The following is an 18,798-nucleotide window of genomic DNA, read 5'->3' on the forward strand; positions in this document are numbered from 1 at the left end:
TCGGCCACCAGCTGTCTAGCTACAAAGAAAAGACTTGAAGTTTCAGTGTCACGCGATACTGTATTGATCCCGACTGTAACTACCTGGGTTACTGACATTCCTGAAATATAGAAAGCTCTCAGTCCTGCTGCCATCATGGACCCCACGGATGGATCGCTTCTATTTATTCATTACGATTAGGATAAAAGTTCACCTTATGCCTCTTCCTCCTCCTCCTCCTCCTCCTCCTACCCCCTCCCTCCTCCTCCTCTCCTATGCACTGATAACTTCTTCACACACGTATCATTCAGGCATAACTTGTCCTAATAGTCACCAGTAAGTATCTTGACGAGCACTAACACAAAACGGCTTACGCCTCAGCATAAGACACCTTCTGATAAGCCCATACAAAAAAGCCACCTGGTCATGTTGGCGTGTCACTCAAGCACCCCCACTCAAACATCTCCACTCAAGTATCCCCACTCAAGCACCACCCCCAAACACTCCCCGGGACACCCCACTCAAGCATCCCCCTCAAACAACCCTCTTAGTTCAGTTCATTGAGGTTCTATTGACCCAACAACAAACTCACAAACTCATCTATAGTTATGATGAATGAGTTACAGTAGAAATTGGTTAACTATAGAACCTGTACCTCAGTTCCTTGATGAATGAGTTACAGTAGAAATTGGTTAACTATAGAACCTGTACCTCAGTTCCTTGGTCGTGACAATTCTTCGTGGGAAAATTGTGATCTTAGTAACTCAGGTGGGATTGTCTGGGATTGATCTTAACTGTTACCTGTGACTCAGGTATCAAGCTAACGAGGGCCAGGTGGTGACAGTGAAAGAAGAATAAACCTCTTGCCATAAAGCTCCTTCCCTCTCTTTGGCACAGAGCCTTAACTACAGGCACAAAAAATCTCCCTATCTTAGTGGCACTGTCAACTCACATGGCACTCAATTGATCTTACTAGATGGGTCTTTAGAAATTTCTGTATACCTCAGTTACTGTAATAGGTTAGGTTAGGTTAGGTTAGGTTTGGTTAGGTTAGGTTAGGTTAGGTGCAGGAAATATCATTCACACCTTTACGAGACCTTAGTGCATTCATTGTATCATCCAATTCTCACATCCACCCTCTCCCCTCACTCTCAAGCCCAGAGAGAGAGAGAGAGAGAGAGAGAGAGAGAGAGAGAGAGAGAGAGAGAGAGAGAGAGAGAGAGAGAGAGAGAGAGAGAGAGAGAGAGAGAGAGAGAGAGAGAGAGAGAGAGAGAGAGAGAGAGAGAGAGAGAGAGAGAGAGAGAGAGAGAGAGAGAGAGAGAGAGAGAGAGAGAGAGAGAGAGAGAGAGAGAGAGAGAGAGAGAGAGAGAAAGAGAGAGAGAGAGAGAGAGAGAGAGAGAGAGAGAGAGAGAGAGAGAGAGAGAGAGAGAGAGAGAATATAAATCCTGGCAGTCTTTCTCCTTTCCTGTTCTGTGTGTCAGTGCTGTCATCAGCCAATCACATTAATACGCCTGTTGTCTCCTTTTTGACTGGCTGACTGACTAGGCAGCTGACGTCTCTGCTAACCATCGGCTGATTGGTCTCCTGACTGCTGACAATCTCCCTGACGGATGGCCTGAGTGATTGCCTCTTATGGCTGTCTCACTGGGGAGTAATCACCTACGTCAGCGGAGTCACCTATCGAAAACACAATCACCTGACCCAATTAAGTCTTCTGCCCCTGATAATTAACCTGTCCCTGATATAAGTCACCTATCTATAATCTAATCCACCTGTCCTAATTAATTTACCTGTTCAGAATTTGAACCACCTGTCCCAATTAAGCCATCTGCCCTAATCAAGTGCCCTGTTCTCATTAAGTCAACTTTTCTAATTAAGTCACCTGTTCCACACGTTGTAACAGTGCCACATACGAATTAGCAGTGCCACACACGCATTAACAGTGCCACACACGCATTAACAGTGCCACACACGAATTAACAGTGCCACACACGAATTAACAGTGCCACACACGAATTAACAGTGCCACACACGAATTAACAGTGCCACACACGAATTAACAGTGCCACACACGAATTAACAGTGCCACACACGCATTAACAGTGCCACACACGCATTAACAGTGCCACACACATATTACTACGTATTATAAAAACGGAAAAAGCAACAATACCTTTTGAGGGACTTTATTCAGACTCGTATTACAACCAAATAAAATACAACAAACAAGCAAAAATTATGCCTGACGCAGCACCCGGAAGCATATACAGTATATATATCGTCTGGCGAAAGGGAACGATAATAGCTATTAACTGCTCGTACTGGCACTGTCCTTCTGGCTGTTAGGGTCTGTTGTCCACCATTACATCCGCAATCAACAGACATCAACAGATTAACAGTAACACGAGCCTGATTTAATCAACGGGAGGAGATTGCAGCCTTGATAATATTGAGAGCTCTGAGTCGTCACTCCGTCAGGCTCCCTTTGTGAGTTCCAAGAATCTCTGGAGTTTAATTTATGAGATCAGGAGTGGCGGGAATAGCCCATAGGGGGTAGGAGACGGGAGGAGACGGGAGGAGGAGATAGACGGGGTAAGGAGGAGGAGATAGACGGGGATTAGGAGGAGGAGGAGGACGGAGCAAATAGACGGGGAGGAAGAAAATGTTGGAAGACCAGTAGGAGGTAGACGTAAAGAGGAAGAGAGGAAGAGAAGGAAGAGTGGTGGTGAAGAGGAGGAGGAAGAGGTGAGAGCAACAGGGGGATGACGTTAGGTTAGGTTCGGTCAAGGTAAACACAAGTCACAGGTCACACAATAATTAACAATCCCAGGTAAGGTCAAGACAAGTCACAATCAGAGTACAATCACAAACCTTCATGTCACATCCATAATTACAGGAAATCACACGAACGTCATGAATCTCCAGGTAAATCAGGAAACGCCACGAGTCAGGTCAAGAAAGGTCAAAGATCAACGAGGCTAGTTACTGGAATATCACCTTTAATACATCAACCCGGCAACACGAGACACACTATGCATTAATAAGAGAATATACCACAAAGTTCTACGTCACATTTCACTGAACAATGGACAAGTTTGGTACAACGGCGGTGATTAAAGATAGTGAATTATATACCTCCAATAAACCTTCATTAAATTCTATATATATACAAATTCATGGTATAAAAACTCCACTATATACCTTTAAGTTAAGCCAAACCTTTACTAAACTCTATATATAAATTCATGGTAGGGAAAATATTATCAAAGTCTGTATATATAAATTAGTGACAGAAAAAAACCTTCATTAACTCGATACATTTAATTTAGGTTGAAAGTTAAGGACGTTCCCGTATTTCCGTATTTCATGTAAGTAATTTTTATGTTTTTATCCTGTGTTCCAAGATAATGTTAAGTTCTATAGTCTGAATTTTGCTTATTTATTTACAGTGGGGACGGTGGGATATGGTGGGGAGGGAGGAGGGACGATGGGGAGGGAGGGGGGAAAGGTGGGGAGGCAGGGGGATGAGAGTGTCAGGGTGTAGATGTAAGTGAGGGAGGAGGGGAGTACGTCAGGGTGTTGGTGTACGGGAGGATCAATATGGCGTCTCTTTGTTTACACTGTGTAGCAATATCTGTTGAGCGTCTGGGTAGCTCCTCCACCCCTGTATTGACGGTCAACAACAACACGGAGATTATACCGCGCTTGGAGGTTGTTCAAGGTGTTCCTTCTGTTCACTAAACGTTATTTTAGTCTCAGGAGATGAAGTTACACCTTAGACTGTGTACCAACAGGAGAGAGTTATCGGTACACTGATCTACACTTGTTAATAACGAGTGTATGATCAGGTTCCTCCTATGCCAATTTAAATCACTCCTTCACTTAAGTAGATCCAGTTAGCGGTGGGATAAGAGGCAGGAGGCGAAATGTGTGAAGAGGATCAGAGACTCAATGAGGTGATGGTAAGTTACGTCAACACAACTCAGTCAACAACTTCTGCAAACAGCCGAGAGTAACATCCTACCTCGCCATCATCTTATCGACGGCATTTAAGAACCCTTCAACAGAGTGCCACTACTACTAAACTAATACTCATGGCATCTTAGTTATAGGACCCGGCCGTTAGTATTTTACAAACATTCTCAAAAACGGTATTAATGTTCTTGAAAACACCAGAACATAGCAGGGGGTTATAAGGGGGGTGAGAAGGGGTTGTGTTGGGGGTGGGTGAGAAGGGAGGGGGAGGTTGTGGGAAATGGTGGGGAGGTTGTGAGGAGTAGTGGGAAGGGGAGGTTGTGAAGGGCGATGGAGAGGGAGGTTGTGGGAAATGGTGGGGAGATTGGGGTACTGGTGAGGAGAGGGGGGGAGGAGGCTATGAACAACAACACAATCAGTTACTAACACTCAAACAAACTTTCTCAACACACTGAAAAGGATTAATGATCTGGGCTGTCCGATTCAGCTCCCGATGTCCTCCCTCAGGTAACGTCTCAGGTGTTTAGTGTCAATACCTGGTGATTTGTGAGTTGAATGGAGGTGGACAGGTGAGGGTGTATCAGGCCGCTCTTGACACTGTCCTCACGCAGTGGACGAAACGTTACTATACTTCTATTAGGTAATTCAGTAAATATAATAATAATACATATGTATGATTAATATATTATTACGCCATGATTTGCATAACATGGACTGTAATAATAGAGGATTTACATATTACAAAGTCATATAATATGCATTGAAATATTACGAAGCCTTATTAATACATGCGATAAATTGTATAATATGCGACTGTAATACCCAATTTCTACCATAAAAATTAATTTGATATTTCGTATGATCAATGTCTAGATATTTACCTAAGAAAATAAGAACATTAAGAATGGAGGAAACTACAGCGGGCCTATTAGTCCATACTGGGCAGTCCCATTTACACCAAACCCCTATTACTCATATATCCATCCAACCTATGTTTGAAGCTATCCAGCGTATTCGAGTTAATGATGATGTTTGGTAACTTATTCCACTCATCCACAACTATTTCCAAACCATTGTTTACCTATTTCGCGCCTAAATCTACGAGTTCGCTCCTGGTTGGATAGTTTAAGTACCTTTGTTGTATCACCTTTGTTTAACCCTGACTTCCATTTATACACCTCTATCATATAGCCCCTCACTCTACGTGTCTCGAAGGAGTGTACATTCAGATGCTTTAACCTGTCTCTGTACTCAAGGTTCCTAATGCCCGGGATTAGTCTTGTTATTCTCCTCTGAATGTTTTCTAGGAATTCTATATCCATTCTGTAGTACGGTGGCCAGAACTGAACTGCGTCATCCAAGTGAGGTCTCACAAGCGCAAGATATAGTTTTAGGATAACCTCGCTAGTCTTGTAACTAACACTCCTTTGTATAAACACAAGTACTTTATTAGCCCTGTTTCGAGCAAATACACATTGTTTACTTGGTTTAAGATTCCTACTTATCATTACTCCTAAATCTTTCTCACAGTCAGATTTCTCTATAACATCGTTGTTCATCTGTTATCTGGTCTCTCTGTTTGCATCTCCTAGACTAAGTACTTTACATTTGTCCCGTTAAATCTGCCATTTTTCAGACCATGCAAAAAATTTGTTTAGATCTTTCTGTAGTTTTGCGGAGTCCTCGTCAGAAGAACACACACACACACACACACACACACACACACACACACACACACACACACACCTCAAAACAAACATTATAATCACGAGTATTATTAAAAAAAAAGACATTCCCACTTTTCTACCATTTTGAATAGAAGACAAGACTTAATTTATATATTTACAAAATATAGAAATACTAAAATATAACGTACGATACAATTAACTTATAAACATAATTCAGAAGTAGTTTAATTACTGTACCTTGGGATTAACGTGGTAAATGCCTCGGTGGTACCACATAGTCCAGAGCCCTGACTTGACCACACGATTCAGGGATACAGCCTGCTAGGGTCATCCAGGGATACTTGAGTACATCAGCAGACACAATGATGATTTATGTGGATAACCTAAGTCATCCACGAACACTTTGGGTCATCCACGGACAGAGTAACGGACACGGGTAGTTTATTGCTCAACCCATATCAGTGGGGTGAAGATGAGCTTGGTCGCTATGTAAACACTTGCCAAAATTTTCCATTGGAGGTTCGCCATTATTTTCCAGGTTACATAAATCTCACTTGTAATTTCCCCATTCATTCATAAATACAGACACCATTAATTACACTAGTTCATATTGTTAATCCCTGTTATATGGTAAAAATTATTTATTATTAACGTTACTAACATGAGGTTAAAGATCTTCATTTTTACGAAACAGAGAGAGAGAGTGTATGATAGATGTATGTTATTTACTGCTTTTTAACTTTAATTAAATGAACCTAACCTAACCATACCAAACCTAACAAGATATGAAGTCACCTATTCAAAACTAACCTAACCTAACTCCTAACTAATCTAAAACCTTTCCTAACTAAAAATCAAACCTAAAACCTAACCTAACCTAAGACCTAACCTAACCTATAACCTAAGACCTAACCTAACAAGACCTAACCTAACCATTACAGACGAGGATTCCCAGAAGCCTGACATAAACTGCTTTGTTGTGCCAAACCTCCACCCGTGTGCTATACAGGTCATAACGCCATAACATCCGGCTAATTATACCTAACCTACCACATGACACAATTACACGAGCGATCATAACATGTAATTACTAAGGTTTGGCATGACAATTGCTTTAAGAACATGACAGTGTAATAATTTACTCTCAATAGCTCCATATAACGTGTTATTTTAGCTAGTTTATACTGCTATTGTAATCTATTGAGGGTAAATTGCTATTTTGGGGACATTTTTAATTGACGTGGCTTTTGAGTTATAGCTAGCAACGTGGAGAGGGGTGACGTGGTTTATGGGTTAATTAGTTGACCCCAGGTGAGTTATTCTATACACAGGTGAGTTATATTAGTCGCTGGTGGTAGTTATATGTGACTTGCAAAATAATACAGGTAGCAACAGGTGACTCATATACAGGTAACAACAGGTGACTCATATACAAGTAACAACAGGTAACTCATATACAAGTAACAACAGGTAACTCATATACAGGTAACAACAGGTAACTGATACACATGTAGTGGTAACAAGTGACTCCTATACAGGTAACAACAGGTGACTCGTATACAAGTAACAACAGGTAACCAATATACAGGTAAGTAAAATGCAGGTAAAAACAGGTAACAGGTGACTCATATACAGGTAACAACAGGTAACTAAAGCTCACTGGCCATAAGGTACAGTCAGCACAAACTTTCTTCATTAAAACAAAAATTTTAATCCTCAACTTCAGCTCTGAAATAACACTTCAACATTCACCAACTCCCTAACATCGACCTCCCAACATACCATGGAAAAAAATATTACTAAAAATCTATCATAAACATTAATAAACATCAATTTGTGTTTATAGATTAACGTCTTTGGTATGTTTTTAATGGGTCGTCACTCCTATTACATCCAGGTGTTCCAGTGACTATTTAATCCTATTTAGAAGGTTAATTGGGTAAATAAACAGACCGACAGACAGACAGACAGACAGACAGACAGACAGACATAACCAAATATCCCTGAATCGTAATAACAATGTACGAATATGATAAAAAGTAACATTTAATTCAACTGTTTACGAATCTTATTGAAATATAACACAATGAACAATATAATCCTAAAACATTAAGTCGAACTTCAATACATAACAGCCATGATGAATTATGAGTAATGTTGTGGTATTTTCATTATCATCGTCACCGGAAGTAACGTATGAGTGTATCAGCCATTACTGGAACAAAGTGTGGGTGAATTATAGCCTTGTATACCTCCAATGTCACGTATAACAACTAAAAAATTATATATCATGCATACCAACGTGTTATGGGAATATTTGGCAGTGAGGAATTAATTTAAGGAAACGATTTGTAGGTCAGTTTAATATAGATTCTCATTTGATCGTAAGTTTATGTGTTTTTCCTTCATTATTATTTTTCGCCATAAAGTAAAGTTTTGGTATAATTTTACTTAATGGGATAAAGTTTCAGTATAAAATCTACGCCATTTAGATCTATAATACGCCACTTAGGTCTACAGGTAAGATCCATCACAATTAGGCCTGTAAGTGTCCTCAACTTCGTATTAAAAACAAACCTCAATTATCCGGAATTTAACTAATATTAATCCTCTTGTATCCGGATTCTTATTTTTCTCCTTGTAAAATCCTCATAAAAACGCATTTGTATAGCTTATTCTAACTCACAGATAATCTTTTTTTACAGTTTAGTTTCTCTACAACATTTACTATTACTTAAAGCTGTAGTTATGAATAGTTACAAAAAATATAATAGTTTAAAGTACTATTACAACGTCAAAATATTTTACAGCGGAATATTAAAGAGAAACTCTCTTTTAACCGACATATTCTCATATCCGGCACTCCCTCAGTCGGGAAGTTGCCGGATAATGAAACTTTTACTGAATTTTGATGGAAAATAGAGGAAAATCGATGTAGTCTTTTATGCAACATTAATTGTTTAAGCTCTCACAGGAGGCGTGGTATCTCAGCTCACAGGAGGCGTGTCATCACAGCTCACAGAGGTACGTTATCTCAGCTCACAGTGCTCAGGTACACTTACACCATTATTATTATTATTATTATTATTATTATCGTTGTTATTACGACAGATGGACGCAAACAATTCACTCACGTCTCCATAACTAAACATCTATATGTCCTTGTTCCGTTACAACATCCACTTATTCTTCCTGTACATCACTCTCTCACATTCTCTCAGTGGTGGTCATGTTAGCATACAAATTCGTCATTACATATTCACCTTCATACATACAGCTTTCACTACTGACTGAAATTAGCATCAATGGTCAAGCTGCTGTGACGCCAGGCAGTGGGGATTAATCTTATGTAGAGATGAACGGCGTCTCATTCAACCTAACACTAAAACACATCGCTAAATTTACGAACAGCTTTTATGGTGTAACATACATTAGCTTAGGGACAGTTCTTGATAGCGTAGTTCTATAACAGATAAGTTTGTTAACAAGTGAGGGATGTAGGTGTTGTCTAATGTGTGTTTATAGTCACCTGGCGCTACTAAATCCCTTTCAGTTGGATCAGATTCTCACCGTTGGAGAAGTCAATACTATGTTACATTGGGTTTCGAGGTTTATACAATGCTACAGTGATAAGAGAGTTTCAGATAACCAATAAATATGTATTTTCCATTGTAACTTGTCGTAGTGAATGATTGAAGAATACGTAGAATTTTAGGGGTCTGTTTTAAGGGATCCGTTTAAAGAGGTCCGTTTTAAGGGGTCTGTTTTAAGAGGTCTGTTTTAGAATCTATTAAAGGTGTCATCAATTCCGTCTTGTCATACATAACTTAATAAAATCAAATAAAGACGATGAATTAGTGAATAAGTCAGATGAAGACGATGAATTGATGACTAAAGCACTTGATGACGATGACCAACGTGAATGTTGAGAATGTAGACAACACAAATTAGCATACGCACCCCTCTCCCCCTCCCCTCCCACACCCCTCTCCCCTTCCCCTTCCCTCACCCCTCTCCCCCCACTCCTACCCCCTTCCTTGTCCCCCTCACCCCTCTCCCTTCTCTCCCACCCTCTCACTTGTCCCCCTCACCCCTCTCTCCCTCCTCTCAATGACCTTATTACATAATGACCGAAATTCATGCATACGAATGAGGTAATGCAGAGTATTAAAGGCATGTAAGGAAGAGCTTAGTATGCCCTTAGCAAATTTGTTTAACATGTCATTAAAAGCGGGTGTAGTGCCATAATCCTGGAGGACAGCGAATATGATACCGATTTTCAAGAAGGGAGACAGATCACTATCCTCTAACTAGTTCAATCCGTTTAACATCAATTGTAGGCAAATTGCTGGTAACAATAATTTCAAATTCTATTCGAAATCACCTGAAGAAGCACAAGTTGATCAATGATTCCCAACAAGTGGGCGTTCATGTTTGACTAATCTATTAATATCATTTCAGCTGTTTTCGAATCAGTGGACGACGGGCAAGATTATGATGTGGTATATCTTGACTTTAGCAAAGCCTTCGACAGAGTCCCCCACGAGAGACTAATGCGAAAAGTGGAGGCTCATGGCAGTGGAGGAGATATTCTAAAATGGATTAGGGTGTGGTTACAGAACAGGAAGCAGTGATTAAGCATTAACGGCACTAAATCCGATTGGAGTAAAGTCACTAGTGGAGTACCCCAAGGCTCAGTACTTGGCCCATTATTATTTATTATATACATAAACGACATAGATATCGGCATAGACAGCAACATAAGAAATTTGCTGATGACACTAAAATAGGACGTGTTATTAAATCTGACGAGGACTCGGCAAAACTACAGGAAGATCTAAAAAAATATTTCGAATGGTTTGAAAAATGGCGAATGAAATGTAAAGTACTTACTCTAGGAGATGTAAACAGAGAAACCAGTCATCAAATGAACAACGATGTTATAGAGAAATCCGACTGTGAGAAAGATTTAGGAGTAATGATAAGTAGGAACCTTAAGCCAAGTAAACAATGTGTATTTGCTCGTAACAGGGCTAATAAAGTACTTGGGTTCATACACAGGAGTGTTAGTTACAAGACTAGCGAGGTCATCCTAAAACTATATCTTGCGCTTGTGAGACCTCACTTGGATTAAGCAGTTCAGTTCTGGTCACCGTACTACAGAATGGATAAAGAATCCTTAGAAAGAATTCTGAGGAGAATGACAAGACTAATCCCGGGCATTAGGAACCTTGAGTACAGAGACAGGTTAAAGCATCTTAATTTGCACTCCCTCGAGAGACGTAGAGTGAGGGGCGATATGATCGAGGTGTATAAATGGAAGTCAGGGCTAAACAAAGGTGATATAACAAAGGTACTCAAATTATCCAACCAGGAGCGAACTCTTTATAATTGTTTTATATGAGACAAATTTAGATTTAGGCGTGAGATAGGTAAACATTGGCCTGGAAATAGAGTAGTGGATGAGTGGAACAAGTTACCAAATATCATCATTAACTCGAATACACTGGATAGCTTCAAACATAGGTTGGATGGATATATGAGCGATAGGGGTTTGGTGTAAACAGGACTGCCTAGTATTGGCCAATATGCCCGCTGTAGTTTCCTCCATTCTTATGCTCTAATTGGCTAATTGTATAATCAAGCTAGAAACCTGTTATCATTTATAAATATGATATATTAACTCTCTTTGTTATATTTGTTATATTTAGAGTCAAATTTACATAATATAAACTAGATATTTTATCCAGAATTATTAAGCATTGGTAATATAAATTACTATTTTTAATTTAATGAGCTAATTTACATAAGTTATCAGGAGTCTCCAGTGACGTAATATATAATGATAAATTGATAGGTTTTAATTTGGGGTAATTTGACCTTCAACAGCTTAGTCGTGTGATTCAGGCGTAACTACATTGACTATTCTGTATTCTGATTGGTTGATACTTATTTTTTTTTTGCATTCTCATTGGTTAAAAAAATTCTACGTGATTGTTGGTAAACACTTTATGTATTCTGATTGGTTGAAATTTTTTTTATATTTTGATCGATTGGTTAATGCGTTAATGACCTGATTTTCATAAGGATATCTCCTGTATATCGTTGTTATGAGGTCCCTGTGTTCTGATTGGTCGATAGTGTTGTTCATGTTACATTCAATTAAATCTGGTCTAATTATTGATCAAATCTCATACATACATACATACATACATACATACATACATACATACATACATACGTACATACATACATACATGCATACATCCATCTTAACTAATGGTCTTACTATGGTGGTCCTCCAACTGCTCAACACGGGACCATGGAGGACCACTTGACCCTAAATTCAACCATAATACAAAGCCTTTATACCTCTTCCTCACCTCCTGGTCACCTCTCCCTCACTTCTTCCTCACCCTTCCACCTCTCCCCCCTTCTCCTCACCCCCCCCTTCCCCTCAACTCCCCCACCCTTCCTTCTTACGTGTGGTGCTGACGTCATCTACAGGTGTTTTCATGAATCATCCGCGGGGGAACTGGAGGCAGGTTCACAGCTGTCGTTACCACTGACTCCACTTCCCCCGAGGTAAAGAAACACGTGATAATTAGTTTACGAATTCTCAGGTCACGTGAGATAACGGGGGGGTTAAGGATGTTAGCATTAGAGTGGTTAATCTTCAGGTGATTCTAAGACACTGGCTGTTACGTGATTGGCTGAGTCTTAACTCTCGTCTTGATATATAGTGTGTGTGTGTGTGTGTGTGTGATTAGCGGTCTGCAAGCACTACCTCGATCTGACACCAACTGCGCCACCTCTTTATCTCTCCCTGTTTATCACTCTGTTTAGTACACACACACACACACACACACACACACACACACACACACACACACACACACACACACACACACACACACACAAACAAACAAACACTCACACCATTATGCATTCAATAAGTGGACCAAACAAAAAACAAACATTAAATGGAAACTTTAGCATCACAAACACAGTAAATCCTTCACGACACACCACAGAATATTCAAGGTATATTTACTTAACATTATACATACATATAAACACACACTGAGACACGGGGAAGTATTAATACCCCCAAAAAAAAAAATATCCACTTATGTTAGAACAGATATTTAATTCCTTTTATTATTGGATGTTACTTTTAATATTTACTTAAAGTCGTATAATTCTCTCACCTCCTTCCTTCCTTCCCCTCCTCCCCCACCTCCCTCCTCCTTCCTCCCCACCTACCCTCCTCCCCCCACCTACCCTCCTTCCCCCCCAGCCGGAAGTGACGACAGTGTTGTAGTTCCAGTGTGAACCTGACGGATGAACCTGACGGATGAACCTGATGGATGAACGTGATGGATGAACCTGACGAGTGAACTTAACGGGTGGAACTGACTGATGAACCTGACGGGTGAACTTTACGGGTGAACCTGATGGATGAACCTGACGGGTGAACCTGACGGGTGAACTTAACGGGTGAAACTGACTGATGAACCTGACTGGTGAATCTGGCCGGCCGGAACTACACACATCCGGCCGGGGTGATATTCAGGGCGACACCCTCCCTTCAGCTGGATGACCCTGAATCACCCCTTGTATCTTTTCCAGACTGTCCCCACGTGACCCTGACCCGTCGAAGGGCTTAAATGGATAAGAACTAACGAGAGACCTGAAGATTAATCACCCCTGCTTGATACACTTGATTGACACCCTTACCTAGACGAATTAGGTTAGGTTAGGTTAGGTTTGGTTTGGTTAGGTTAGGTTAGGTAGAATCTTTGCTACGATAACTTTGGCGATTCCTACGACATTTACAATACGGATAGATTAAATATATATCAAGTCTAAATATACCTCCATTTATATTCTATTTTAAGGATATTATTTAAACATTACCAATTTATTTAATTTTGTTAATAATTATCTCAACAAACATTGATAATATTGTTTTTCTTCAACACGTTTAAGAGGAAGTAAGATAATGATAAGTGTGTGTGTGTGTGTGTGTGTGTGTGTGTGTGTGTGTGTGTATGTGTGTGTGTGTGTGTGTGTGTGTGTGTCTACGTGAGTATAGGTGTAAACATTCCCAGGCAGACAAACATACCGACAGACACGGCCTTTTCATACACCTTTAATAATAGAACAGCAATACTATCTCGTCCACAAAGTCTTTAATGTATTAATATGTAAATGAGTTGGCTGGTATGTAAATGAGGGTAATTGTTTGTCAAATGAGGGAGAACTTTGTGTTTTGATTCCCCTTTCTGTCTGTCTGTCTGTCTCTCTGTCTGTCTGTCTGTCTCTCTCTCTCTCTCTCTCTCTCTCTCTCCTCCACCTGCCCTCCAACACCTCAATTTACTCACACGGGCACACCTGTACGGAACACCTGTCTCAACCTCAACATGTAATTAGTGTTCACCTTAGTCTCACACACACACACTAGTCTAGGAAAAGAACCAAATGTACTGGTCAGGGAGGTAGGGGAGGGTGGGGGGGGGACTAGACTAAGCCAGTCACCCAGCCAGCCAGGTCCTGTGTCCACCACCAGCATTACAATTAACTATAGTGAGAAGCCAAACGTGTTTCTATTGTTGATTACTCTCTCTCAGTGGATTTTGCCGATGCTATCACCTGAAGATTATCCTTCCAATTTATTTTACTTAAAGCATAACCACGATAAGGCTTAATAACATACTAGTAACACGCTAGTAACATAGTAAAGTCCTAGTAACATTCTAGTAACGTTAGGGAGGTACTAGCCAGTTAAACTACCAATCAGACCTCACTATTGGCAAGCTATTAAGTTCATTTCCTCACTAGTCCTCTCTGCTACAGGATTAGTTAACGCTCTTTACTTGTACCTGTTGAGATATTAATTAATTTGTTTTAATATTTTACACCTGTGTTAATATTATATAATTTGAGAACTAACTTGAATTAATTTTTAGGTTAGGTTAATTTATTCGGGTGGTTTAAGAAATATATGTGGTTGTAAATGTAAAGAAATATTAAAATTAACTTTGATTAATTGGTATTTAAGGTAATTATATGTGTAAATTAAAGTAATTTTTGTTATAATATTGAGAAAAATAACTTTGGATGTCAAGATGTTTACTTAATTACTTGTTTGTCTCTAAATATTAAGTAAAATAACAATTATCTAGAAGTAATTTGTTATTTAAATCACTTGATGGTGTGAGGTAATTTTTTGTTATTTGTTACCGATATAAAAATGAATTAACCTTTGACAACACGATTTATTAACTTATTCACAAAATAAAAACGTTAACTTTATCAAATCATTAACCGTAAAAATAATACTTTCATAATCTTTCAAAAATATATAAACTTTAATAATTTTCTTGACTGTATATCGAGAAGCTGACATGGTACTTTATTTAATGGCTAAATAACTTAATACGTGTCACTGAGTATGATAGTGTATGAATCAATAAGGTACACAAAGCAATTTCTTCCCCAGGTGTTAAAATCAATTAAATACGCCAGGTGTTTTCATAAGATACGCCAATCAATACAGGGAAGAATAATAACTCTATTAACTTAGGTATGATTGCAAGTATGAAATATGTGTGTGTGTGTGCGTGTGTGTGTGTGTGTGTATGTGTGTGTGTGTGTGTGTGTGTGTGTGTGTGTGTGTGTACTCGTATCACTATTATTATTTATACTCTTCTGGGAATGGCATCACCACAAGTGCAATGTATACACCTGAAGTGGGGGTGGGGGGTGGGGGTGGGTGGGGGTGGGGGTGGGGGGGTGTACCTACTCTTCCTTCACCCCTCTCCACCACCACCACCACCACCACTACCATAACCACCACCACCACCACCATCCCATAGGCCTAACTTAAACGTGTCAATAGGCCTATAAAACACACACTTAGCATAATGTGATGACATGTAATGTGGGTTATTACATATTAGAAACTTGTACTGAACAAACTAAATTGTTGATAGATTAAACGTATATATTTCTATTAACTATCTATCTATCTATCTATCTATCTATCTATCTATCTATAAGTCTATCTATCTATCTATCTATCCCCACTGCTCTCTGTCTGTCTGTCTGTCTCAATCACTAGTATCTCATTATCAAAACAAACCAGACAGACAGAGAGACAGATATTTGTTCAGTAAAATCGACAAACAAATTTACATTGGCTCAGTATTGAATTAAAGACAAGAATTAACTTTGTCTGTGTATAAGTAAAGACATACCTGGTCTCTTACTCCTTAATTAAGGTTTGCTCAGGTGTCTTGGTAATTAAAAGTGTTTCCCAGGTAAGTTTATTCTAGATGTTTTAAGAAAGAATAAAGTTACATTCTTTCTCATTAACGAAAGATACTGGGAATAGTCTCTCTCTCTCTCTCTCTCTCTCTCTCTCTCTCTCTCTCTCTCTCTCTCTCTCTAATAATAAGGTACCATATTGCACCATACTGGAACTCACTGCATCATACAGTACTATACTACATCATACTGCATCAAACTGCACCATATTGCCTCATACTTTACCATACTACATCATACTGCACCATTCTATATCATACAGCATCATATTCCATCAAACAGCATCATACTGCACCATATTGCATCATACTGCACCATACTGCATAATACTGCATAATACTGCATCATACTGCATAATACTGCATCATACTGCATAATACTGCACCATACTGCATAATACTGCACCATATTGCATCATATTTCATCAAACAGCATCATACTGCACCATATTGCATCATACTGCACCATACTGCATAATACTGCATCATACTGCATCATACTGCACCATACTGCGTTATACTGTACCATACTGCATAATACTGCACCATACTGCATAATACTGCACCATACTGTATAATACTGCACCATACTCCATCAAACACACTCAAACAGCATCATACTCCATCACACTTCATCATACTCTCACACAAAAGCTGAAATTAACTTGTTGAGTTAATGGAAAAAAACTCGAAACGAAAATTGAACGAATTACGAAACTGACAGAGTGACAAACGGACAAACATCACTACTATTACTCCCTCCAAACAGAATCATTACGTGAAGGGAATAATACAGGTGAGTACAAGGGGCAATTTGGTAGTTAATGAAGGAAGTGATGGAAGACTTAGTGAGTATGGGGACTAATTGAAGTTCATTGGTAATTAAAACAGGTGGACAAGTCAGCTGGGTTATAAGTGTCATGTTACCTGTGTGTGTGTGTGGGAGTGTAGGGGGTGGTGTGTGTGGGGTGGGGGGGTGTGGGGGGGGTGGGGGGAGGTATGATGCACTATGTGTCTATGCGTATGTATCTGTGTACGTGTGTGTGTATCTGTGTACGTGTATGTGTGTGTATGTAAGTCTTTTTCACTTCAATATAAATTACAAGTACGTTTTCAGGTCAACGAGTCACCCCATCACACGTGTCAATTGGACATAAACTCTTTCCTCTTCTCTAATAAAACGATTTATTTTTTTACGTAATGATCAATGAAAGTATGATTCTATGAGTGTATGTGTGTATGAGTGTATGAATGTATGAGTATATGAGTGTATATGATTATGAGTGTGTGTATGAGTGTATGAGTGTATGTTTGTATGAGTGTATGAGTGTATGCGTGTATGAATGTATGTGTGTATGAGTGTATGTTTGTATGAGTGTATGTGTGTATGAATGTATGAGTGGATGAGTTTATGATTGTATGAATGTATGGGTGCATGAGAGTATGAGTGTATGTGTATATGAGTGTATGAGTGTATGCGTGTATGAATGTATGAGTGTATGAGTTACTGAACTGTATAAGGATCTTTAACTCTTAAGGTTATATCGCCCCTCAGTATAGCCTAACACCACCACCTTATACTCGTATATACGTGGGGGTTCCAAGACCACATACCTCTTCCTATGACCCTGATACCACCAGTCACCTAATTTGCATACAGTATTCCTTTATAAGATCTATTGACTGTACTAAGACACTTTTGAACTTCCTTGTAAGGATTTGTAGCATAAACACACTTCTGTATAAAAGATAAGAACATTCGTCTATGTACTTATAAAATGAATAAGATTACGTTCCTTAACCTGTGTGTGTGTGATGGTTTTTGTTATTCTCACCAGATTAAGGTAGTATATTCAGTGTTGCTTACTTAGTGTTGCTTACTTACAGTGTTGCTTACTTACAGTGTTGCTTACTTACAGTGTTGCTTGCTTACTTACAAGTGAGGAAATATTATGTTTATCATTATCGTTTGCTGCGTCAACTTTTTTTTTATATATCAATCTGTTTCCATAATAATTTTATACGATTTTTATTTTATTTTTTTTATAATTTATGCAATTTTAACCTCTATGAGATTTTCTATGAGGAATTAACATTATTTGGTGTATTTTTCACATGTATCTTCAAAGGTTTATTAATTATCAATAAATTCTACACTTTTGCTTTCACTAGTTAGGGTAAATTATCTTGTCACAAATATATATTAATCCTTTAACGGGGAATATAACCCATATTAACAAACCTAAACCATTCCAGTATTACTTTCTGTATTTCTTTAACATAAACTTTGGGCTTGTCAACACATATATCACCAAAAATTCCAAGTAAGCGCATGTAAAAAAAACACACTCTTATTTACACCCATTTACAAGTGTAACAGCGACATTTACACCAGAGAGTATAGCAATCCAGGTCTAGAACGAGAGGCGTCGTTCACCACACTAGCGCCACCCCAGTCTGACCGACATACACTCACTCACACACACACACTTACTACATTACGTGGCTGAGATACTAATTTAACTATACTAACACAACTTAACATCTTAATCATCTACAAATTATACATAATACTATAACTTTATTCATTCTTGACTATGTATGATATTATGTTGAGTAAAAAACATAAGAGAAATGAATGTCGAAATGTGTACACGTGATCAGGGAGTATTGAGCAAAAGCCCTGACTCGTGTGTCGTAGAAGAGGAAGGAAAGGCGAACGAAACACTGTGAAAAAAATTGCCTGAGGTGATTATATACACGTGGGGAGGGGGAGTGGGGAGAGAGGGGAGGAGGAGGAGGGTAGATTAGAAGGGGAAGAGGAC

The 18,798-nt window shown here is 39.1% G+C and overlaps 1 protein-coding gene across 5 annotated transcripts in view; it reads right to left on the reverse strand.

Annotated features, from left to right (window-relative positions):
• LOC121860080 (rap guanine nucleotide exchange factor 4-like) overlaps positions 1-18,407 on the reverse strand; it is a 91,827-nt gene extending 73,420 nt beyond the window's left edge. For all 5 annotated transcript variants that reach the window (XR_006087810.1, XM_042357094.1, XM_042357093.1 and 2 more), the window contains exons 1-2: positions 18,364-18,407; positions 5,880-6,262 (exon numbers count right to left, since the gene is read on the reverse strand). Coding sequence is in view for 4 of the 5 variants with exons in the window: in XM_042357094.1 (XP_042213028.1) it covers positions 5,880-5,918 (39 nt within the window). In the remaining variant the exon portion in view is untranslated. The remainder of the gene's footprint in view (positions 1-5,879; positions 6,263-18,363) is intronic.
• Positions 18,408-18,798: the final 391 nt, after the last annotated feature.

This window comes from Homarus americanus, unplaced genomic scaffold, assembly GCF_018991925.1.
Source record: "Homarus americanus isolate GMGI-L3 unplaced genomic scaffold, GMGI_Hamer_2.0 scaffold57463, whole genome shotgun sequence".
NCBI classification, from domain to species: domain Eukaryota; kingdom Metazoa; phylum Arthropoda; class Malacostraca; order Decapoda; family Nephropidae; genus Homarus; species Homarus americanus.